At 40.9% G+C, this 26138-nt stretch overlaps 2 protein-coding genes across 2 annotated transcripts; both read right to left on the bottom strand.

Annotated features, from left to right (window-relative positions):
• Window positions 1-6875: 6875 nt before the first annotated feature.
• Window positions 6876-26118, bottom strand: LOC131696719 (TBC1 domain family member 2A-like). The gene is made up of 11 exons (XM_059027901.1): window positions 26032-26118; window positions 23283-25505; window positions 22318-22707; window positions 19816-19926; window positions 15598-15770; window positions 12925-13425; window positions 11651-11771; window positions 10941-11126; window positions 10447-10568; window positions 8996-9191; window positions 6876-8124 (listed from the first exon to the last, which is right to left on the bottom strand). The coding sequence occupies exons 2-11, from the start codon at window positions 23307-23309 to the stop codon at window positions 7909-7911; spliced, it is 2043 nt and encodes a 680-aa protein (XP_058883884.1). The 5' UTR covers window positions 23310-25505; window positions 26032-26118; the 3' UTR covers window positions 6876-7908.
• LOC131737649 (uncharacterized) lies at window positions 17172-19555 on the bottom strand. Its single transcript, XM_059027895.1, has 2 exons — window positions 19475-19555; window positions 17172-18260 (listed from the first exon to the last, which is right to left on the bottom strand). Exons 1-2 carry the CDS (start codon window positions 19478-19480, stop codon window positions 17628-17630), a joined length of 639 nt encoding a protein of 212 aa, XP_058883878.1. The 5' UTR covers window positions 19481-19555; the 3' UTR covers window positions 17172-17627.
• Window positions 26119-26138: the final 20 nt, after the last annotated feature.

The raw sequence follows: 26138 nt of genomic DNA, 5'->3' as shown, positions 1-26138 counted from the left end.
TATATATATATATATATATATATATATATATATATATATAAATTGCATTCACCTCCAGTTGAAGCAACCGGAGCTGGATGGAAAGACTCCCTATCGTAGCTATCGGGGCATGCAAGACTCAATATCGTAGCTACAAGGCAATGCAATTATATATATATATATATATATATATATATATATATATATATATATATATATATATATATATATATATATATATATATATATATATATATTAGTCTTTTTTTTTCTTTTTTCTTTTTTTTTTGGATGTTAGGAGTTAGGGTGGTATTTACTCGCGCATAGTTTTGAATTTTATTTCCAAATCTCTCCTTTAACATGTCTGAAGGGGACACTGTATTACTTATACTGGCCATGGCCTTTAACGTCTTAAAACCTGTTAACAGTGAGCAGTTACCTTGGGATTACACACCAGGTTCAGACGCATTGATTGGACTAATGTATCAGCAGGCGACCGACGACTCGCCGTTTCAACGGTGTCAGTAGTGCTCAACAGAAAAGAATTCATACAGAAAAATATTGTATACTGGCCATGGGTTTTGGTTTTGCCCAGAGCCGTAACGAAGCATTTAGCTACCGGGGCATGCAAATATATATATAAATTGCATGCACCTCCGGTTGAAGCAACCAGAGGTGAAGCAACCGGAGCTGGAATGAAAGACTCCATATCGTAGCTATCGGGGCATTCAATTATGTATGTATATATATATATATATATATATATATATATATATATATATATATATATATATATATATATATATATATATAAACGTGTTAACAGTGAGCAGTTACCTTGGCATTACACACCAGGTTCAGACGCATTGATTGGACTAATGTATCAGCAGGCGACCGAAGACTCACCGTTTCAACGGTGTCAGTAGTGCTCAACAGAAAAGAATGCATACAGAAAAATATTGTATACTGGCCATGGGTTTTGGTTTTGCCCGGAGCCGTAACTAAGCATTTAGCTACCGGGGCATGCAAATATATATATATATATATATATATATATATATATATATATATATATATATATATATATATATATATATATATATTGTGAGGAAGCAGGTGGAGTGAGACAGCAGGGAGGGGGTTAAAACCTCCCTGCAAGAGAGAGAAAAGATGTGCAAATGCACTTGTTGTTAATGATTGTCCGCACCTGAGCGTTATTGGGCAGTTTAAAAGGAGAGCAGTCAGTCTGCTCAGGGCTGCTGAGGAGAAGGACATGGAAAGGAGTACTCTGTGTCCTAGCAGTCCCAATGTAAGTCCTGTGCTGTGTTTAGCTTTGTAAAGCGTGTGTTTTGGTTGCTAAAGGGTAAACGGGGTATCCGTCCCGTGTTAGGAAGGGCGTTCCTGTATGTTTAGTTAGTGCTCGTATAAGAGCTAGGTGTTTGTTTTGTGTTTTTGTTTGTTTTATTAAAAGTGCGCGGAAGCGCTGAACGCTATTACTGTGTCTGGGTCAATTCTTAAAGGGGCAACGAACCCGAGAAGGTGAAGTCTTTTACAATATATATATATATATATATATATATATATATATATATATATATATATATATATATATATATATATATATAAATTGCATGCACCTCCGGTTGAAGCAATCGGAGGTGAATCAACCGGAGCTGGATGGAAAGACTCCATATCGTAGCTATCGGGGCATGCAATTATATATATATATATATATATATAAAACGTGTTAACAGTGAGCAGTTACCTTGGGATTACACACCAGGTTCAGACGCATTGATTGGACTAATGTATCAGCAGGCGACGAAAGACTCACCGTTTCAACAGTGTCAGTAGTGCTCAACAGAAAAGAATGCATACAGAAAAATATTGTATACTGGCCATGGGTTTTGGTTTTGTTCAGAGCCGTAACTAAGCATTTAGCTACCGGGGCATTCAAATATATATATATATATATATATATATATATATATATATATATAAATTGCATGCAGCAACCGGAGGTGCATGCAATTTATATATAAATATATATGAAGCAACCGGAGGTGGATGGAAAGTCTCTAGTTCCACAGACTGATTAATGTGAACGGCTGTGATCACCTTGGGGAAAATAGCAGAGTTGGTACCGAGGCCTGGAGAGGGTCTGTCCCAAAGTTTTCATGATACCTCGAAAGGGAGGAGGTCCCAAGCGGAACTGAAGCGCGTAACCGTTTTGCATGGTGGCGAGCACCCAGGCGCCTGGGGTGCAAGACCGCCAGTACTGTAGCTGTTTTGCCGAAAAGGAGGGTCTGAGGCCGCCAGCCTTTAGGGGCCCTGCTCGGGCTGCTGAGGCTGAGGCGGGGCAGTTTGGGTTGGCTGTTTAGGGCGCTGGCCCTGGAAACGCCTCCTGTGATGCTGGTATGTGGGCTGGCCATGACATGCGTTCCCTCTGCCTGCCAGGTGGGCCCAGTTGTTTGCGGCTGGTGTGCCTTTTAGGCGATGCCTCAGGTCACCCAGCGGAGCTGTGGGTACTGGAACTGTTCTGGTGACAGTCCGCATTTGAGGAGCTCGCCAGCGGTTCTACCTGCCCCACACGGAAGCGCGGGGAGGGAGCAACGCAGCCACCTGCCGGGACGACTCACGTTCCCAGTGGGATCTCTGTAAGATCTCCTCCATGGCTGGCCCAAAGGTATGTCGTGGGGATATAGGTGCATCTAGCAGTGCAGCCTTATCTGCATCCACAGCTGTCTACGAGCCACAATCAAGCTAGCCAGGCTCCAGCCAAGAGCTTGCTGTTGGAGACCGGAGATCTGTAGCAGCTTGCTGGACAGGAGATGTAGCTCCGTGGCCACCGGCTCAGAGAGCAGGGTCTCGCGCAATACCCAGTCCAAATAAGCCGTGAGCACACTTGTGTTTGACAGGCGAGTTGCCTGCACTTCTGCTGCATAAGCCCGCTTGAGATGCGTTTCCGTCACCCTGTATTGAGGGTTCGGGCACGTCGGGTCTCTAGCCAACCCACCCACTGACAGGGGCCTTAACCAGGGCTGCGATGGTGGAGTCTACCGGGGGGAACCTCGCTAGGCCAAGCTTTTCCGCGCCTTCTAGAGAGGCAAGCGGTGCAGCCTGCTTTAGCACGCTAGGACCTGAGGCCGGACGATCCCAGGAGGAGCGTACCTCCTCCATGAAATCTGGGAAGACCGGGAACTTTTAAGGGTGAGGAGCCATCACCTGCGTCTGGAACATGGACCGGCATGGTTCTGCTGCTGGCATCCAGGGGACCTGCAGGAAGGCTGCAGCGCGTCCCATAAGTGCCAAAACCGAGCTAGACAACGGGGGAGCACTGGCTTCCGAGGCTACCTTGAAGCCAGGTTCTTCCTCAGCAGGGGTTTCGCCTACCTGCATGTCAGAGGAGAAGGAGGCCCCCTCGCCAGAGGCCGCTATGGAAAGAGTGTCCTCTTGCACTAGCTGGGATGCCTCTTCCCATCCACACTGAACTCCCCTGGGGGAGAGGGGGTATGGCAATTGTGGCCGCAGGCGCCTGTTTGGGCAAAAGCTCCAGGACCTGGGCCAACTGGGCTTTGAGGTCCATAATGTCCCTCGCCTGCCTGGAACGCTTCACTCTTGTCGCCTGCGGAGATGGGGAACGACTACGGGAGGCCTGTGCATCGGGGATCCTGGGACAGGTCATGGAGGAGGGGCTCTGGGGCTCCAAGAGCCACCAACGGTGTGGCCAAAGAGGACACAGAGTTCCCTTTCGTGGCTCTCTCCAACCTAGCTTCCTTCACCTGGGGATGATAAGCCTCACAGTTGCTGCAGGCCACGTCCCACTCGAGGGCCAAGGTGGCATGTTGGACACCCAAACATTGCGCACAGAGGGTATGTTTATCCTCTTGCAGGATATTCGTATTGCAGGCCGTGCAGGGGTGGAACCCCGACTTGCCTGACATGGGCCTTGTGTTGTGCATGGGCTGTGCACTGAACACCACTTGCAATGTGGTCAAGCACTGATTAAAAGTGCGAACGCGGTGTGCTCACCACTAGCGCTGTAGCAGGGGGTTCTGAACACTGTGCGCACCATGCACCTTGGGCACCTCATGCACTGCGTACCGTGCAGCACTGTATATGCCCGTGCATTAGTGTAGCAGTGGCACCAAGCACTGTGCACTGCGTGCAGTGTGCGTACTGAGCTCTGTGCGCACCGAGTATCGTGGCACTACATACACTGAGTACAGTACAGCACCATGTGCTCTTGCGCTAGTTCTTTGGCAGTGGCCAAGCACCGTGTGCACCATGTGCACCGTGCTTACTGAGCGCTGTGTGCACTGAGTACCATGCAGCACCTTGTGTTCGTGCACTAGCGCTGTAGAACTCTGTGTACTCTCAGAAAGAAATAGACAACCACTTGCAGGTGACTGCACAGGCAGCCACACACACACGACAGACAGATAACAAAGAGCAGCCTACCACAGAAGCGAGGAGGCCGCTGAAAAACAGAAAGGCAAAAGGCTTGGTCTTTTCAAAGTCGTTGATTCCAGGAAAGCGCACGAGCCAGCTTTCAGCAAGAATGCAAGAGAAATACAATCGACTCCATTCGACTCGAGGCGCTCTCGTCTATCATTACGCTCAGCTCAACACAGCGGTCTTACCGTACAGTACTGACAGTTTTATTCCCTCTGTCGGCGGGACCGAGTACATCATCCCAGGAAGGAGCCTATCGGCAGCTCTGGTATAGAGAGCTCAGCGATACCTACCGAATGGGAAGGCATATCCCATACATAATGTCATTGGTGGTCGTCTTCGAATTGAAAGGGAATCAATTGTGATAAAAGAGTTTTGTCCTAACATCAGTGTGAACAATAAAAACAAGCAGAAAAAAATAACTGAAAAGTATCCCGTTGTACATTACCTGACTGACTAAGAACCTTAATAACCTCACATTCAAAATCATAACACGTTTATTTGCAAGAGTATTGTACGTACTAGTGTTTACATTTAAGTACTCTACATCATATACAAAGTAGTATATTTTGTCATTGTTTTGCATTTAAATGGTTTAAAAAACAAACAAATTAAAAGTCATTCAGAGGACTCCAGAAGGACGACATTGATTAAAAAAAATAATAATAATAAAATACGCACCCCAACATATCAGCAATGTGTATGCAACAGAAGTCGCTGGTAGATTACAAAAACGATTAATTAAACTTAGGCTACGTAGTTGTTATCTTAGTATGTTTTTTTCTCCATTAATTACATTATATTAATTGAAAAAGGCAAGAGAGAACCAGATAGTTATCATTTTTTGTTGTTTTGGTTTAATATAATATAGCAGGCTAATGTTCCTATTGAAGTAGGCTACAAAATATTTATTTTCATTAAAAAGTTGTCGTTGTTGTTTGTTGAAATTAATGTTCAGCTTTCATATTTTTTGTGTACTACTCATTTAATCAAACCAAGTAGTGTAAGACTTTGCTTGTATCGTTCATGACGTTTTTCAAATCAATTAAGCTTATTTGTGTATAAAAAACGACAATGGAGTTGCAGCCAGTGTCCTCTTACTTAAAAGCACTCAAGCTGAAATCGTAAAGTAATAGCCTAGGCTACAGCAGTAGAATGTCTCTCTTGGTCGCGCATGCAAGAACTTGCAGACTTGATACAACTGTGCTGAGAATTTAAAAAGAAAGCATTTTGTGAGATTTTTTATCTACAGGTACCGGGAATATGACTGCATGGGCGGAGGTTCTGGGGCTGTGCCCAGGCAAGCCCGGCATAAATTAAGCACTGATAATAGGTAAAGTTACTGTGACTTGTAGTGTATGCAATCTGTTACTTTTACGCTACTGTAAACAGTGATTGCCCGTTCTCATCTAGCAAGATTGCATAACTGAAAAGCTTATGCTAAGTTTACAATATGATGTTCTGTATTATTAGCTTCCTATTTCTATGTGTTTCTGGATGTATTGCTGACCTAATATCTGGTGTATTTTCTGGACCTCTGCAACTTGGCAGGTAACCTGAGCCCCACCAGCCCCACCCCCGCCTCTTAGGAAAATGCTGATTGCGTCCCTATGTGTAAATAAATATGAACTGCACTGCTCATTTTGTTTAATCTGATTTTCTTTTGTGTCATAGGTTTCTATTTGCATAACATTTGTGATGAAAGGAGCTCTATAAAAGTTTTTTTTTTTAAAATGCATTTGCTAAACTTACAAGAGACTGTTCACTTTCTTATTGAATTTTAAAAATGTAATTGCAATAATCAAGCAAATGGCGAGTTAATTTATAAGCAATAATACACCAAACTATTCTGTTTATATACTTTAATCTGGGGAATATAACAGTTCAAACCTTACTCTTACCAAAATATTGTTTTTTATTTATTTTCTTTGTTCGATCTTTATTTTATAAGGATTCACTGTTGTAAATTGTTAGCCTTATTTTTTATAGAACATAACAAAACTATTTTCAATTGAATTATTAACTAAATGTTTATAGTAGTATTAGATTTAATTTTTGTCTCATGTATGCCTTTTGGTGAGATTTTATTTACTTAATGCTTACTGTGTTTTTCTCATTGTGTTGTAAAACACCTTTACAATATTATAAATCACTATGAACCATTGCCACTACAGATCATATGAGACCACGACAGACCATTAGAGAACACTGCAGACCATTAGAAATGTTCTAATGGTTTTTCCAGCAGGAGTCTCTACACTGGCATGCAACATTTTACTTGACTAAATGAAACCTGACGACATGGACATGTCGCAGCGGTATTAATAGTATGATGGGTAATATGCACCAGAAAAAGTGTATTTTTTATTTAGAATTCAAATAGAAATACAGAAAAAACAGAACATACCACATAGCATATTGTGTACCATGTATAGGGCAGTAGTGTGGAGGAGTGGTTAGGGCTCTGGACTGTTGACCGGTGGGGGACACATGCTGCTGTACCCTTGAGCAAGGTACTTTACATAGATTGCTCCAGTAGAAACCCACCTGTATAAATGGGTAATTGTATGTAAAAAATAATGTGATATCTTGTAACAATTGTAAGTCGCCCTGGATAAGGGCGTCTGCTAAGAAAGAAATAAATAATAATAGTGTATATTATGTCACAATATCACTTCCTCTTCAATATTTTATTTGAATTTTGTTTTGATGGATTTTCAACAAAATTATATTTCACGAATATTAAAAGGTACCAATTTCAATTTAAAAAGCATGCTTTATGAACAATGGCAAATTATTGCAAAGCAAGATTTTTCACTCATGGTCATTTTGTTAGCTTACAAAACGTAGGTGCAATGAAGCACCTTACAAAGCACGTGATAGACACACAGTAGATGCCATTGTATACTCTGCAATAGTCCTAATACACATACAGCCATATGCGTTATAATGTGAATCAATGTCCAGGCAGAGCAGAGTTTACAACACCTGTCCTGAAGTTAACATATTGGTCCTGTGCAGGATGATGGCTGCTAAGTTCACATAGTGCTAAAGTGACCAGAAAAAATGTAATGAGGGAGGAACCTTGAATGCCTCCTAAGATAATGTTAAAAAATGGTAATCCAACAGTGTTTGATGAACTAGAGTGCACAGCAGGATAAACAATTGAATGATGTAGTAGGAATCATATTTTTGTGCAACACTGAACATGATTGTGGGACACATTTTATTGCACATCATGCACACACTTTGCAATGTTTCAGATGCTTATCAGCTAATACGAAACTGAAACTTACACAATGTATGCTGTAGTTATTTCAGAATACTATCAGGTTACAAGGCCATGCAGGCAAATTCAGTATCATGTTCTGAACAGGTGAATGTCACAAAGACGGCCGGAGTGGGTGGTGTCAGACCAGAAGCAGGAAATAAACAGACAGAGAGGTGTGGATTGGTGAAGCTGAGCGAATGGTCTCAGCTGCAGGCGCCCGGCCAGACTACAGGGGTCGCTGGTGCGCGGTGAGCTGATGACGCCCTGGCCGATTGAGCGTCGCCCCCTGGAAGCTCCTGTCCTCGGTCGGCAAAGGAATAGCCTGGACTCGAACTCGCGACGTCCAGCCTATAGGGCACATCCTGCACTCCACGTGGAGCGCCTTTACTGGATGCGCCTCTCGGGAGCCCCACACAGTTCTAACAGGAACAAAAAATTTAAGTCTGACATACAAAGTTGTTACTTGCTAATTTTATAACATAATTGTTTAGATATTGAACCCATTAACTTCTACAGTGTATCAATCTTCAGGTGGTCCAAATCAGTCAATGGCCCCCTGTCTCTGCACAGCCAGTACTGCCTAGATTCTTGTCTAATACTGAAGCATGAATGGCTGCATCTAAATGAATGTGTTTGTATTTCAGGTTTAGTGGCTGGGCAGAGGAGAAACATGGTGATTGGATCAATAATTCCAATGAAAAGGCTTTGAAAACTAAATGGAAACATATTTCTGCTGCTTTACAGTCATTGTGAGTAAGATCTGCCAAATTATTATCATATAATCCCAGTTATTTCACTGAAAATCAAGAGAAAGCAGACTGATTGATCCAGTTCTGTGCTACAGTATAACAGAAAATAAATGTTTTCAGTAAATAAAAGGCAACAGAACCTTGGAATTATTCATCCTTAGGATAACTTATTTTTACTAAGACCTAATGGCAAGAAAATTCTGTTTTTAATAGGATCTTAAACGGCTGGTTTCACAAACTACAATTAGTACTAATCTTGGACTACCTTACATAAGATGACGCCCGCCATTACAAAATAAGAGCCATGACCTACGATAAACAGTATGTACATATAAAAATGTAAGTCTGACATACCTATATACTCAACAACAGTCAGAGGATAACAGTTAGATGTATGTGTGACATACACAGTATGTAAGCCGCACTATATTCCACAGCAGGGAATAATAAAGCAAACAAATTAGTTTAAATAGTATCAGTGATGTGTAATTTTTCAATAACGTCAGGACATGTGATGCAAGCTAACTGCAGTCTGTATTACTTCTTCGTCTTCGCTGACAGCAGTGTCCAGGTCCTTGTCTTTGCGCTCCACTTGTTGTTCTTTCACAAACTCCTCCTGTATTCTCTCCAGCTCCTGCAGCTCGGCTGTCAGCCTCTCCATGTGAAACTCTCGTCTGTTCTTCAGCAGCTTCATAGGGAAGGGGTTCATATCATTAAACGCTATGGTCATTAGTTTCCTAAAGACAGAAGATACAGAGAAAACAAAATGCCACTGATGAAACAACTGCAAAGTTAAAGGACCTGGGAACTCTGCATTTTTCCCCCTTTCAAAAAATACATAAATAAATAAATAAATAAACAACAAAATATGGGCCTGCCAAAATTAAATTCATAAAAAGACAAAAAGACAAACATACACACTTGAGAAACAATGCACTGTTCTAACAGGAACAAAAAATGTAAGTCTGACATACAAAGTTGTTACTTGCTAATTTTATAACATAATTGTTTAGAGATTGAACCCATTAACTTCTACAGTGTATCAATCTTCAGGTGGTCCAAATCAGTCAATGGCCCCCTGTCTCTGCACAGCCGGCACTGCCTGGATTCTTGTCTAATACTGAAGCATGAATGGCTGCATCTAAATGAATGCGTTTGTATTTCAGGTTTAGTGGCTGGGCAGAGGAGAAACATGGTGATTGAATCAATAATTCCAATGAAAAGGCTTTGAGAACTAAATGGAAACATATTTCTGCTGCTTTACAGTCATTGTGAGAAAGCTCTGCCAAATTATTATCATATAATACCAGTTAATTCACTGAAAATCAAGAGAGAGCAGACTGATTGTGCTACAGTATAACAGAAAGGAAATGTTTTCAGTAAATAAAAGGCAACAGAACCTTGGAATTATTCATCCATTGGATAACTTATTTTTACTAAGACCTAATGGCAAAAAAATTCTGTTTTTAATAGGATCTTAAACAGCTGGTTTCACAAACTACAATTAGCACTAATTTTGGACTACCTTACATAAGATAACAATAGGTAGTCCAGGATTAGTGCTAATCAGGGCCGGTGAAACCAGCCAATTGACCTACCAGTTAAATTGTTCAACACTTTAATAATCTGCTTGCAAACTGTTCATTAAACAGCTATACATACAGTCCATCTGTTTTCTAAGCTGCAAAGAGGACATTATGTGGGTCTGTGAGGTGGGGGCTCCATTACCTGTAGGAAGTGAATGGTAAAGAAGGACTTACAGTTTCATAGTGGATGCATGGTAAAGCTCAGTAAACTGCAAAATCACTGTTCACATTTACCATCATCAAAATGGTACAAGACAGTGTATTGAAATCACTAACTTTACTAGTGGTTAAAAGCATAGCCACTGGAGTGAGTGAGACGAGTGTGAACTGTTTATACAGTCTGTGATTGACAGCAACTGGTCTGATGCGTCTGCTGTACATTATCATCATCCTCATTCTGCCTCACCTGCCATCAGAGATAGTTTTGGTGAAAAAACGGAGGTATTGGTAGATTTCCAGATTGTCGTGAATTTTTAGAATGTCCTCTTCATTGTACTTAAAGAGGGCCAGTGCATAGCGAAATATCACCTGGAAACAGAAAGAAGGAAATACTGTTCAGGTTAAAAAAGAAGGATACTTTCACTCATCAAGTCGTCACTGGACTGAGCCCTTTTATAATTAATTATATTTTACTTATTTCCATGTTTTTCATTTTTACTCTATATAACTCTCTAAAATGTCATTACTATAATTTTAAATAATTGGATAAGCTGTTACAATGTAAGTGTGACATACTGTGCACATGTTTGCAAGTTAAGACAATTTTTCTCAACAATTTGTGCTGAAAAATGTATTAAGCACGTTTCAACACAGTTGGGTAAGTGTGGGTGGTGTGGGTGGTGTTGGTGGTGGGGGGGGTGGGTATTAAAGGATCAATTACTAACACAGCCGGCCCTGTACCTTTGTGCCCTCATAGAGGAAAGCGTCCCACACTCTGAGCAGGATGTCGCTGACCAGGCTTTCCACGAAGACCACCAGGAACCAGTTGAAGGTGATGAGGGAATGATCGATGCTGTGCTCCTTGAAGTGGGCTGTCAGGCGAGGCATCTTCTCAGCAAGAAAGTCACGGAACACCCTCTGATCAGCCTGCAAGAAACAAAGAGCTCTGCTTAGAGCAGCAGGAGTTGCTCAGCTGTTAGAACAAATAGGGACTATGACTGCCTGAATTAGCACCTCCACAGTACTTACTGGTGAAGCAAAAGGGATAGCATTAAAACTCAGCTATAGGCTGACGAGCAATGTCACAAATATTTTAACATTTTCTTAGTAATAACGGAGAGACATGGACAAATTAGCCAATTTCCATAACAGGTGCCTTTGGAAAATAGGCAAAAACTGGTCAAACAAAATCTCAAATAAAGACCTCCACGACAAGACCAAATCATCACAGATACAAAAAGAAGAAGACTGAGGTGTATAGGCCACGTACTCGGGATGGAACAAACCCATATCCAGAAGGTAGCTCTACAATGGATACCGCAAGGGAAAAGAAAATGAGGCAGAGAACGTTGCCTAAGATCGAGAGGTGGCAAGGGCTTGTTGCGTCCTTGTGTCCCTGGAGGGAAGAAGAGGGTTCACTGATTTGAAATCAGTTGTTGTACATACTGTACTTGAGAGGCAGTGAGGGTTTTGCTGTAGTAGTCTTGTGGCATTATGATTTCAACAACAGCCACCAGACACCAGAAGGCATCCTCTTCATCCTTCAGAACTAAAAGTGCAATAGCTGCCAACCTGCAAGAGGAAACACACACACCACATGACTCCACTGGAAGTATGCTGCTAATATTCAGAAGAAAAGGGGGACACATAGGTGTGCCAAGCCACATTTTTACACATTTTAGGCCCTATTTTCAAATAAATTTTCAGAGGAATAAATACATTTGATGTATGAAACTAGCAAGAAATTATGTAAATTATACACTTATTTGTATTTATTATTATTTTATTTCTTAGCAGACACCCTTATCCAGAGTGACTTACAGTCGTAGACAAAAATACATTTCAAGAATCAGTACAAGTATTAATACAATTAAGAGCAAGATAAAATACAATCACTTCGGTTCTAGCAAGTACAAGTATATATGACAAAATACGATTCAATAACGGAACAGATAACAGTGTCAGTGATAGTTACATCAGGATATAATTAAATACAAAATACTACAGATTAAATGACACTCAACAGATTACAGTACTCTAAAGTACAGGGTTAAATGCAGTAAAATAGGGAGCAGATAAGAGCAAGTAAAGTGCATTTAAGGAAGAGTGATAAGTGTCCAGATGGAAATGAGGATTTTCTACAGGTGCTGTCTGAAGAGGTGAGTCTTGAGGAGGCGCTGGAAGATGGTCAGGGACTGGCCATCGTATTATTTTTAATCTGCCTGAATATGGCCACTCGTGCTTTCCACCACAGTTGTCTTTACAGTTGTGTAGAATATTAAAGAACATATCTGGGCCAGTATATTCGTGATTCCAGAAAAAGATATATTGTACAGGGGAGGGATGAGTAGCTAAGAATACACAACACAGTTAACAACCACTAGGTGTCATAATTTCTCAAATATTTCTTAACTCAATAAATAAACACTGTTTGCATGTGTATTCTTATTGCTATTTATAATACAACAACACATTGCTCTACTATAGTCTCCTGGCATAGCTACCTCCAACGAAGTGCTCTAAAATGTTAAACACCGGTAATGCTGCCATTACCTGTGGCACTGCTTACCGGTAATAGGCATTATCCTCTGTTTTAGAAAAGGATAAGTTATGCTAGTCCACGTCAAAGAAGTACAAGAAAGTGTTTTGGTTTTTTTGGCAACACCTTTTACTACTTAACATAAGCGAATGGCATTAAGAACTTTCAATACAAAAGGTACAGTACCGGTTGAGGCCCTGGCAGTAGCCGATGGTGGGGTTTTGCCAGGAGAAAGCTAGCAGAATGCGCTGCAGCTTTTGGACTGCGTCGGAGGTGGGTGAGGAGAAGTGCTTATTGCTGGTGAGGGTGCGGTGCAGGTCCAGCCTGATCTGCCGCGAGGCCGGGTGCTCCGACACCTCGCAGTGCTTCCTCAGCTCCTGGTAGCGATTGGGATTCCGCTTCCTATAGACCTGCGTCCGTGTCCTCACGATCCAGCGCCACACCTGCTCCCGGTACTCCACAGGGATCCCACACCGGATCAGGCCTTTCAGCTCCGGGGAGGGAGCCAGCTGGTCCAAGGGACGGCTGGCCAGGTAGTTAGCCCACCTGGTCCGCAAGGGCTTGTCCACCATCTCATTGTTGCGCAGGTTGTTGGAACGGATCTCCAGGGCCTGGATTTTGGCCAGGAGCTTCACGTCCTCTACTTCATAATCAGGAATGGTCTTGAATCCATAGTCGTCGTATTCACTGGGAAGGAACAGAAAGTTAAACAAGGATGTTGGTAACATGCAGTATTCACATATTCCCTAAATTATCATACAACATTGTATAGTAGGTGCATGGCTCCAGGTTTTTGTGATTTAGTTATGTGTAATGAACCTCTATGTTAAGTTGTACTGTTATATTTCTAATCAGTCCCCTCTGCCAGCGTATTCCTCCCCAACGCTGCAGGAGAGCATTGAGTTAGTTAGTTGAGTTGGAACAGTTGGCGAAGAGAGACAAAGGGAGAGAAGGGAGTGGGCTGAAGTTTGACGGTTATGACGAGGTAAATGTGTTTGGAAGCCAGTACAAGAACCAGGAAAGGGTTATGTGTAAATGGTATGTGTGCCTGAAACTAACCTGCCTAGGGTTATGTATAAGGCCCTGTGTAAATCGAGATTTCACGAACTGCGCAGAAATTGCGAACTTAGCCCAATACTGTGATTTTTTCAATATTCTTATAATTATTATTTGTATTTCATACGATGGAGGTAAGCTATTCTGTATGTCCTGCAATGTTACTGCAAATCATCTGTTGACAGGCATTTAGATTCAAGTATTCACTGAAAGAGAAAGGCGGAAATCCAAGAAACCAAAAACATGAACTTCCATGTTCCAAAAGTCCACTGAAAACCGTGAAGCACGAAACACATTAAATTTTGACCTGACAGGGGTGTTTGTTTGCGCAAATATCCCTCTTGAAAAACTGGACAACCAAAAGTTATGTAATTTCTTCATACCGAGTGTAGCAAATGGTGGAGTGATTCCTTCATCAGCCCAGCTGAGACGTGAATACTTACCTAAAGTTGCTGACTATCACAAGCAGGAGATTATGGAATTAGTAAAACAGTCTGGTTGCTTGTCAATGGTCACTGACGAGTCGACTGATGCCCAATAGCAATATGTGTTTCACATTGTATTTGTTTTGCAGGGCCTAAATGGTGAACACGCATCTGACATAGAACTGAAAGCTGTCCTTGCAGATACACTTTACCTACAGGCTGTTAATGACAACACTGTTTCACAAGCTATTGTAAAGTGCTTGAATAACTTTGACGTTGATTTTGAAGATGTCAGTGCATTTATCAATCTATTTGCTGTATAAAAAAATAATAATAATCTGTACACATCATTTATAAAATAGTTCTGTGCACAATCTGCAAAATACGACACTTTACCTGTGATACTGCCTTGAATTAAAAAAAAAAACAACACACACTATTTTCACAGGGCCTTATGTATGAACAAAGGATCCTGGAGTTTTCTAAATAAGCTGTAGACTTGCTGCAGCCTCTGACTGCTTTTTGGGCATATATACACCTTCACTGCCTAACATCAACCCTTATATGTGGTCCTGGAATTGCAGTGTTTATTGACGCACATTGCTCTTTATGTGGTTGGTTAGGGAGCAGTTCAATGTCAATCCAATCTTTGACCTTTCTTTTTGCCTGCTAAGGTGTGCAGTGGTATTGTGATGTGGATTACTATACAGTTAACAGCAAGCTCATTTCAGCTGCTTGCATCAATCGCTCGAACAGCAGAACAAACATTTTCTGTTCAATTTACAATCAATACTATTCAATCTGAGTTCCTGTGCAGCTGTTAAGACTACAGTAAACTCTACGAAAGGAATTTCTATAATATTGACAAAAACAAACTGAGAAAATAATCATGAAAAATAGGAAGTGCATATAATTTGCGCTTCTGTTCTAAACAGACCATGCAACAAAACAAAAATATTTTTTGTTTTGTTTTGTTTTAAGGAAGTGACATAAACAAAATATATATTTTTTTCAATTATTAAATTATCACATTAAAAGAGCAGGGCACATGACATAGAAAATCATAGACAGCAAAGCCCAGAAACTACTGTAAGTTCCAGCTCTTTTTTGGCTTTTCATTTGCGCACCTATTAGATCACAATTGCAACAAACCAACATTAACATTTTGATCCTTTGCTTGTTTTGGTATTTCAGGTCGGGATATGAGGGTATTATATGAAAATGGAACTGGTGTAGCTTGCAGTCACTTCATCAGTTTAACAATAGAATTGCATTTTAAATATTTGAATATACTTAGTAACAAAAAAACAAGAAAGTAACCGGGGGAAAAATGTTTTCGCTGTGAAACCCCGGTATGGAAATGTCAGTACTGTCTTACCTGACAGGGTTGAGTTTAAAGACATCCTTCTTGTCTCCCTGCAGTGCGTCCTCAATGAGCCTTTTCACCATCTCCTGCTGACTGCTGTCCAGCCCTTTGCTCTCCTGCAGCCTGCGCAGCACGACCAGGTACTTGCTCTCAATCTGGCAGTTTTTGGCCTCCAGGTAGGCACACTGCAACACAAAAGAGAGGTTTAGGGTTAGGATTAAAACAAAACACAGCAGCTGGTGAAAGCAATAACCCTCCCACAACCTCCCACTCATTTCCAAGATAGGGCAGTCCAAAGGCAGAGGGTTTCTACACCCTGTTACTTTTTAACTGGGTTGAACTTGTTTATTAAAATGTAAAAATGAACCTAGTACATTTCCAAATAACTAATTTTACAGTTCTGATGGAGCCATTCCAATTATAATCTTGCTTCTGCTCCTTAAATTAATTTTATTTAAAAATCCTCTTCGCTGCAGTGTTCACTTGTTCCCTTGTGCTGCTTATATTAATTACAAGACTGCTATTTCCTACAGTGCAATATGTGTGTCACCCGAGTGCTTATGGACACTGTGGCTGTGAAGGGTCATTTCTTTGAAAGTTAAACTGTTGTGTACAATACATGTTTTTTTTCAATTACGATTCGGAAATCAAAGTGTTTATGTTTTTGGCAATTTTAGCAGTTTTAGCATAACCTGCAACTGAAATTATATTTATTTATTTATTTTTACAATTTTTGCTTTAAACCAGAGTCACCCTGGTATCAAATGTGATACCTATTAATTCAAGTGCTCCCAGAAATCCTGAAACAACTCTACTGTAGTACAATAGTTTTTCATGTCACAAAAATTGTCTGATTCTAAATATATCTAAAATAATTTAAAACCATTGCCAATCAGACCAGATAGATAAAACATCTAATTTGCTGCAATCATACCAGCCAGTAGCTGTTTCATTGCACAGTGCACTCAGGGGATATCACTATATGGAGCCATGACGCAGGCACTAGGACAGATCAAGCACTGATACAGAAACAGCTACAACTTGACCCACCCCAAAGAACACATTGGGGCCAACAAGATTAAACATTAATTTAATTTGCAAACCAGGCATTTGTGTGTTTGTGAACAGTGCCCTACATTCACAGCACTGTACTTGTATTTAGAATTCACTACATATCTTTCCAATTTGCTTTCTGCATCTAGAGGAGACCTAGATTTGGAGATGAAAGGGAAACATCCCAATCAGTCTGATCTGTTCATTCTGGGAGACTGGAGCTGGCTCAGTTGCTAACTTCTCTGTGGTTTTAATTAGTAATGCATGAACACACCCGAGGTTGCTGACCAGGCTAACAGCCAGCCATTCAGAACTACTATGACAGTCAACTAAGAAGAAGAAACAAGGAGTGAAACCTAGCAGGAGTACAAAGAATTATAAAAATAAGGGAAGTACAGTATAAAATGAAAAAAGAAAAGCCACAAATTACTAAAGAGAAACATAACAGAGGAAGTATCTCTGCAAAAAAAGCAAATAATTGACCAAAAATACTGATGTGACAGGATTGACCGAGGTTTGAGACTCAGAGACAGTTTTAAGTTCAAAATAAAGCTTTTTAATAAACACAAATACAAAATAAACCGGCACAAGGGCCAAACAAAAAGGTTTTAAACATAAAATAAACACAAAGCAAAACTTACAAAATAAGCTTCCAGGCTGGGCGTTGCCTTCACTGGATGCAAAAACAGAAAACACAGCACAAACAAAACACTCCTTCTCTTCTAGAACTCTCTCTCCAACTCTCCCTCTAGCCAGGGCCTCTCCCCTGGCTTTTATCCCCTGTGGCTGGAGCCCAATGAATCAATAATTGTTAATTAGTCAATTAGGGCTCCAGCCACATTCTCACATGTTTTCCTGGCAGGGAGGAATTTTAACCCCCTCCCTGCCAGTCCCAACCATGATCATAAAGACGGGGCAGTACCCCGTCACATATCCCCCCCCTTGTGCCAAGCACAACATGGCCTAAATGGCCACCTCCCCCCTCAGTCTCAGTCCCGGAAGAGGGGGAAGCACAGTGTCCATGGGGGTGGCCATGGTGGGACGTCCGGCACCACCCAATTCTTCGTGGCCAGCAGCTCCCTCTTCCGGGGCTCCGGCCACACACTATCTTGCCGCGAAAGTGCCGCTGGGGGAGCTGGTCTCCTGACCTCCCTCCCCTTCTTCATGGCCAGCAACTCCCCTCCGTGGGGCTCCGGCCATAGTGTAGCGACCCCAGGCGAAGCAGGATCCCTGACAACCCCAGGCGACGGCAGCAGCAGAGGACCCTCGGGAAGCGACGGCAGCAGCAGCGGACCCTCGGGAAGCGACGGCAGCAGCAGCGGACCCTCGGGAAGCGGAGACGGGAACGGCGGCCCGGCTCCCTCTGCTGGCGGAGGCGGGAACGGCGGCCCGGCTCCCTCTGCTGGCGGAGGCGGGAACGGCGGCCCGGCTCCCTCTGCTGGCGGAGGCAGGAACGGCGGCCCGGCTCCCTCTGCTGGCGGAGGCGGGAACGGCGGCCCGGCTCCCTCTGCTGGCGGAGGCGGGAACGGCGGCCCAGCTCCCTCTGCTGGCGGAGGCGGGAACGGCGGCCGGCTCCCTCTGCTGGCGGAGGCAGGAACGGCGGCTCGTCTCCCTCTGCTCTTCTTCCCCATTTACCAAAAAAAAATAAATAAATAACTCCCAAAATTCAAGAAAAAAAAAAAAAAAATTACTGCTCTGAGCCTCCAGGTGGCGCTCTCCCACTTCTGACACCAACTGTGACAGGATTGACCGAGGTTTGAGACTCAGAGACAGTTTTAAGTTCAAAATAAAGCTTTTTAATAAACACAAATACAAAATAAACCGGCACAAGGGCCAAACAAAAAGGTTTTAAACATAAAATAAACACAAAGCAAAACTTACAAAATAAGCTTCCAGGCTGGGCGTTGCCTTCACTGGATGCAAAAACAGAAAGCACAGCACAAACAAAACACTCCTTCTCTTCTAGAACTCTCTCTCCAACTCTCCCTCTAGCCAGGGACTCTCCCCTGGCTTTTATCCCCTGTGGCTGGAGCCCAATGAATCAATAATTGTTAATTAGTCAATTAGGGCTCCAGCCACATTCTCACATGTTTTCCTGGCAGGGAGGAATTTTAACCCCCTCCCTGCCAGTCCCAACCATGATCATAAAGACGGGGCAGTACCCCGTCACAACTGACTGCCTATGTCTTTATTTATGCAGATACTAGACTACAATAACAAGGTAAGAAGGTATGTGGAGGAGTGGTTAGGGCTCTGGATTCTTGACCTGAGGGTCATGGGTTCAATCCCAAGTGGGGAACACTGCTGCTGTACCCTTGAGCAAGGTACTTTACCTCGATTGCTCGTATAAATGTATAACTGTATAAATGGGTAATTGTATGTAAAAATAATGTGATATCTTGTAACAATTGTAAGTCTCCCTAGATAAGGGTGTCTGCTAAGAAATAAATAATAATAATAATAATAATAATAATAATAATAATAATAATAATAATAATAATAATAATAATAATAATAATAATAAAAGTATATTAATAAACATGGTAAACCCAGGTAAATTATTATAAATGCATTGTATAACCATGGGAAAAGCATGGGTAAAACTGCAGAAATACTGTGGTTAAACAGGAGGCCAAAGGAATGCTTTAAACTTTTAAAAAGTTACCAGGATGTGAAAATGATACAAAGTGAATCTAAAGTTGTTTTTTTTATTTTGTTTTGTTTTTTGCGTTAGACTGTGTAAGAATAGTGCCCAGTAGGTCACCAGCTTGTGTCACTACATTAGAACGACTTGCAATCCATGTGTCAATAAGCAGTTTGCTTTATCATAATGTACCAGCATGCTAGTTGTTCTTTAATTTACTTTGGCTTCTTAGTGCAGACAGAGATGTCTCTAGGCGAAATCACAGATCTCATTGTGGTTTTGTGGTTAAAGCTATAAGAAAAAAGAAATAAACGAAACTCATTACTATTACTATTAATCTAGGGCCTAGGCTATAAAAGCTGAAAATAAGATGTTTAGTATTAAATAAAGTCACTTATATATTAGCCTTACACAGTGACGATACTGCATTAAAGACTTGTAGGTAAGGATAATATATTTTTTGAACATATATGTTTTTTCACAATGGTTAAATGGGTACAGATCTGTCACACAGCAAGCTGTAAAGCACATACCTTCATCAGGAGGCCCTTCTCCTCTTCTGAACTGTTCCTCCACAGCTTAGTAAGCTGGTAGATTTCAGAGTTGAGGAACTTGTTTTGGATCTTGTGCGCCTCTATATCGTCCTAGTAAACACAGTAAAAGAATGAAATCAGAACACAATCTGTGGTTGTACTTAAAACATTTCTACTGTGAGCTCTACTTATTAAGAGCACAGGTTTGACGTAGTCCTGACTGATCACTGCTTTTCTTTGCTTTCATAATTGTACTCATTTGTACCCTATAAAACACTGTTTGAAAATCGCTGGGATATGTAAAAAAAAGTGTGGCTAACTAATGTCAATTAATACACTGTACAAAAACAATATACTTGTTTTGTTCTAATAACAAAGAAATAGAAGAAAAAAATAGTTGGCCAACTGATCACGTGTCTGGAATTATTATTTGACTTTATATTAGTGGATTTAAGTTTTGCTAATAAGCAGATAACTGGTCTCCTAACTTTTATCAGAGAGCAGTGTACCCCCTCATGCCTAGTAGCCTGGGGTTACACAGGGATCTTTTTTTTTATACAGTATGTTTATGTTATTATAATCATTTTTGCTGTTCATTGTAACATCACATCAACACTGTGCAAGCCTGACCTATACAATACAAAATCACAGTAACGTGATACAAAGTACGGTCGAACCTGTCGTATCTGATCCTGTAAGATATGACACCATCATTACCCAATGGACCTGTGCCATGTGTGACTTACATATGCTGCTACCAACTGAATGGTACTGATGGAAACTGACCAATGCACATTTTATTATGGGTCTAAAACGGTAAATTCAGCTCTTAGCAGGTCAGAATTTGTACACGCTGTCACTTCACATAACTGCCCAGTTTAACCATAGTAAATAAAAGAAAAGTAAAGGATTCATAAAATTACTGTACTGTTAAAAAGCGTGCATTCTTGTTGTTGTTTATGTCTCAGGTTAACACACACACAATGTAAAAAAACCTGTCAGATTACTTTGGCATACACTGAGAAAGCACGTTAAGAACTGTTTGGAATGCTGTTTTGTAAACTGAGAAATACTGTACTTCAGTGCTTGTGCAGTCATTTTCACAGATTTTTTTGTATAGTATACATGCTGTTGGAAAACATGGAACAAGTATTGAATAGCAGTTTGCTACGCATGAGGAACGACAGGGCTGTATTCATGTTATTTTTCTGAAAAGTGATTTAACATTGGATAGAAAAAACTGTTAGTTCCAAAAATGCAAGCACTGCTGTAATAGATGAAGGCTGGCTGTATACTCTGGGTATATAGATACTTGCACTGCATTGACTCCGAGCAAGCAAGAAATAATAGCAGATTCATTGAGCAATGGCTGGTAGCAGAGAGCTGAGAAAAACACCAAGTTAACGTATATTTAACTATATTTAAACAACCGCACATTAGAAGTAAATTGAAGGCAATATGGTAGAGAAGTTACCCTGAAGTTATGACAACTGAAAAGGATTCTTTTGTGTCAAAGCAAATGACTGGCCAGCAGCACAAGGTTGTACAAACAAGTCCTTTGACCTCCAGCCCTGACATGAAAGACGTTTGCCCTTCGGGGAGTCCACTGTGGGGTATAAAACTAATTAAACAGGTTTTTGCTTAGAATATACAGCTGGTTTATGAGGGGGTCATAAAGCTAGTCTTCAGGGGGATCTGGAAGGAGCCAGACACTTCAAAGGGGCTGATAAGAGATTTGTAGATTTGTATAAACTAATCAAGAGAAACTTGTTTTTTCCTGATTGGAGTGCACATGGTACATAGTGACTGGAATAATGCATTGTCCCTTTGCCATTGGTTGAGTGTTATAGGAAGAGGAGGAGAGAGACACCTATGCAGAAGGGTATTTAATGTCATGTAAAAGATGTAACAACTGGTAATCGGTTCTATACTTGGACTGGTTTCCCTGCATGTATGAAATAAACTTAACACTGATTAAGAAATGGCGTCTCTGCAGTTTCTTAAGAAACATCGATACTCACGTTTTAAGTTACATCACATGCTGTGTCGTACTTTGGTGTTTTAGGCACACTGATGTACCTGACGTTGTTCATTTATAATGCCTCGACGTTAATAAAGAAACTACAATATACTAAAACGACTTCCTCTGAGATACAATATTAGTATATATTCGCTGGACCCCTGGACTGGTTCTACTATAAATGAATCATTCTTAGACGGGAGTGGCAAACAGTAATTGTGTGTCTGCTCCAATGCTAATAAAAGCTAGTTAAGATGTCATGTTTGTAATGCTTATTGGATGCAGAGAAGGTGCAGAATACCGTATGCGACACCCCAGCAGTGAAAACATGGATCACTTACTTTACTGCTTTTTCACATCATGCAGGATTACATGGTGGTCAAACAAAACCAAAAAAAAGAGTGTGGTTTTATCCGTGTTTCTTGAAACAAGAGTTTACGTACTTCCCATGGCTGTAATGTAAAAGTAACTTTTAAAATAACCTTGAGGTGCTCAATCTTCTCCTGCAGCCTGCAGAAGGTCTCTGTGCCCATGGAGTTGGCTACAGTACGCTGGGGGTCAGCCATGCAGGCGGCCACCTGCTCGGAGAGCTTGAGGATGACTTCCTGCTTGGCGTTGTTCTTCTCCATCATGAGCTGCACGTGCTGCTGCAGCTCATTCACTTGGCAGTCCTGCATGGCCAGCCGCTGCTCCAGCTCCTCCTTGTCTTTGAGCAGGGCCTCCAGGCGGCCGTCCAGGTCCGCGATACACCTCTCTTTGTGCCGCACCAGCTCCAGCCGCTCCTGCTCCCCTGCTGCTGCCAGGAACTGTTTGCTGGTCCTCTTCTCCTGCTGTGCTGCCTCCAGGGCCTTGTGAAGGAGTCGCACCAGCTCCTGATTTCAAAACAAAAACACTATGGTCATTTACTCTTAAAGGTGAAGCTTCATGAGCTGTGTTGGAGGTTCCTGTAAATAAATTATACTGTAGGTGGTCCCTGAATAATGCACCTGTACTTTCTTTGTAATCTGAACCAGGTGGGATCAGACCTATTCAGATTAGTGATTTGTTTGGAGTACTCATATTAAACTGTACCATACTAAAAATGCCTGGTATAGTATTTGTTTTAGGTTTTTGATTCTTGCATTTCCTGAAAAATCTGTAATATCCCTTTGAATAAAAAAATACTGTTTTACTTATCATATAAGAACAGCTGTTAACATCATGCATTTAATTACACTTATGGCTACAGGTAAATTCAAACTATTGGGCCTCGGATTAGAATAGTCTACTGTACAATGCAATTTTCCCTAAAAAACAGCCTGTTGCAGTATTTATTAGTAGTGCATATGAGAAAAGGCTCTGAAGCTCTGCCCTATATTATACGTCAATGGCCTTAAAACCAATTATCAGACATTATTATTATTACTATTTTGTTTATTTTGCAGACACCTTTATCCAAGGGACTTACAGAGACTAGGGTGTGTGAACTATACATCAGCTGCAGAGTCACTTACAACAACGTCCCACCTGAAAGACGGAGCATAAGGAGGTTAAGTGACTTGCTCAGGGTCACACAATGAGTCAGTGGATGAACTGGAATCTGAGCCGGGGACCTCCTGATTACAAGCCCTTTTCTTTAACCACTGGACCACACAGCCTACTATTTTAATAACAATGTCCTTTTTTTAACCAATTATAAAAGATGAATTCAGTGAAGTGTTTTTACAAAAGACCAGCAAAATGACTGAAAATTCTGCACACTGCCTGCTGGTGGTCATTTTTCAAACCATTCAGGAGATCAGCTTAACTTGTGTGTTTTTAACAGGCTCAAAAAAGACCTTGTTTTTGCAGCTCTGTTCTTTGTACTCTGAAAGAAGAAAACAATGATAATGCAATAAAAGTACCAAACACTGGAAATACTGTCCCAGTATTACAATAATAAGGAGCAATGGTGTCTTGTAAAGTGGTTTCATAAGGTCCAGGATAACCGTGTCTTTAATCAAGACACAAAAAACTAATGATAAAATAAGTCAAAATGCACATGCACAATAAATTCTGTGCACAAATAAAGATTGTGTCTGTTGGTCTAATTTTAGATCAAATATACAGTTAGCTACAAACTCTTGCATGTTGCAGATCAGGTGCATTTGAGCACCGCGTAAAAAGTCGTATGGGTTACTAACAGGAAACAAGAAGGCGGCGATGCAAGATTAAAGTTTATGTTTGGGAAGCAATAAAATATGCTTATTGAAGCTCATAAAAATGTAAAAGGAAGTTTTGTGACCATACAGGCAAAAATGTAAGCTGTCTTTTTATCATCATGAGATACAGAGGAGTCATGAGCGAAAACACAGAATTGCATTCAGGAGCTCTATTGTGACTGTTTAGATCTAGCCCTGCAGAAACAGTCCCTGCACAGGGCACAAAATTACCCTTGACTTCCTGACTCACCCTGCACACCATGCACTCATGCCTTTACCAGCTGAGCCCCTCGAGGGCCCCAGAGATTTTGTATTTTAATACACTTGTACTGTATGTGTTGATGACAAAATAATAAAAAAAATTCTACATTGTAACCTTTATGGATTCATAGGAACAGTAGTACAGCACAAGAGTTTCAGTTACAGACAATGAAGCAACAACAGACTCTCTTCACTGTTTCAAAAGTGCCCTTCAACCATATTTTACATACACAGCTACTATAGAACATCATACCACCATGTTTATAACAATTTGGATTATCAGCAATACAGTTATCACACTTTTAAAAAGCTCTCTACTGTTAGGTAATGCATGAGTTATTCTGCTAAATGTGTTTGCCTTCACACCCAGTGACACCTTAGCCAAAGAGGAAAGAAAATGCACAGTAAAGCAACCAATTTGTGGTCAGCATGCAGGTTTCTGACTTGTATAGAAAAAGAGTTAAGACATCACACAGTAAATACAGTAGATCAGTACTTTAATCAGTTTAGGCAAAATTGTTGCTGGTCTTGGATTTGAGTTTGTATTACTTTGTGTAACTGCTTGACTAAATCCACTGTTTCTGTCTTATGTTCATTCATACCATGCTTATTATAGATACAACATCATATTTAAATACTATCATACAACTTTATAAAGGTTTACCACTGTGTTTTTGCACAGTATTTTTTACAGTTTTCCCATGCTTTCCCCGTGATTAGACTGTTATTTTTCCACAGTGTACCGTGGCTTTCCATGTTTATTAATATGCTTTACCATACCTAGCTGGTCTTTACAATGCTGACCTATGCTGTACCACTATGCTTTATGATTTTACTATGGGAAACATTTATAAGGTTCAATCATTCATTGTACAAGTGCCTCACAAGACATATTCTTTAATAACTCAGTTATCAGTTTTTATGTGCTTAAATATACTTCAGTCACCCAAACCAAACATATAAGTTTTGTGACTTGAGCTCCTCAGTGAGCGTGAACACCTCGTGCTGGAGTCTGGATAGTTTGTCCACGGGGCCCCCCTCCTTTCCTGACACCACCTCCCCAGAAGGCTGAAGAGAACTGGTCATTTTCTTCTCCCTCTTGTTCATGCTGCTTGATGGAGAACTCTTTCCTCCAGTCTTTGCTTCCTGCGCAGACTCGTTTGTAACTGAAGAAACTGAAGGAGCTGAAAGGACTGTAGGTGCTGGGGGTGTCAGAGGTACAGGCGGTGCTGGAGGTGCCAGGAAAGAGAGCAAGCAAAGAAAGCATTTGAAATGCACGAATATTTATTTTATATATATATATATATATATATATATATATATATATATATATATATATATATATATATATTTTGTTCTTAAACTTGCTGGTTCTTTATTTTATTCTGGAGCCACCTACCTGACAATATACCCTTCATAATCATTAAACAAAAAAAAGAAAATAATGATTATTTCTGGAATTCAAATTTGTTATACACACAAAAATCATCATAGAACCCATAGTACCGATGTTAATTCTAGGGTGCCTAGCCAAAACTACAATTTGCTGCAAAAGAAAATAGTTGTTAAAAAGAGCTGTTGTTTTCAATGAAAGGTGAAACTGTGAGCTATCAAGTGAGTTTTCTAGAAATTTCTTAAAAAAACGGCTTTATTGACACTCATTCTTTATCTTATTAACAAGCTTTACTCCTGCATGGTTCACCTTTTAGGAACAGGAAACCTCTGCACATTTATAACAGCAGAAAGAGTTCTTACCCTGCATGAGAAGAATGTAATAGTTTCAGAGCCACTGTGGTGGTCCCCGCATTGAACTGATCCAGACATGAACTAAGCAGAGACACAGACTTTGCAGGGCAGTTTCC

Source organism: Acipenser ruthenus, chromosome 1 (assembly GCF_902713425.1).
Source record: "Acipenser ruthenus chromosome 1, fAciRut3.2 maternal haplotype, whole genome shotgun sequence".
NCBI classification, from domain to species: Eukaryota; Metazoa; Chordata; class Actinopteri; order Acipenseriformes; family Acipenseridae; genus Acipenser; species Acipenser ruthenus.
Note: the sequence above shows the minus strand (reverse complement) of the source record. Positions and strands in the feature narration are given on the sequence as shown.

Coding starts and splice junctions, on each gene's coding strand:
- LOC131696719 (XM_059027901.1), bottom strand. CDS start 23,309: ATGTATAGTTCACACACCCTAGTCTCT. Junction 19,927..22,317: donor AGAAGATTGAGCACCTCAAG/GTTATTTTAAAA, acceptor TGTGTTTACTAG/GACGATATAGAGGCGCACAA. Junction 11,127..11,650: donor AAACCCTCACTGCCTCTCAA/GTACAGTATGTA, acceptor TGTTTCTTGCAG/GCTGATCAGAGGGTGTTCCG.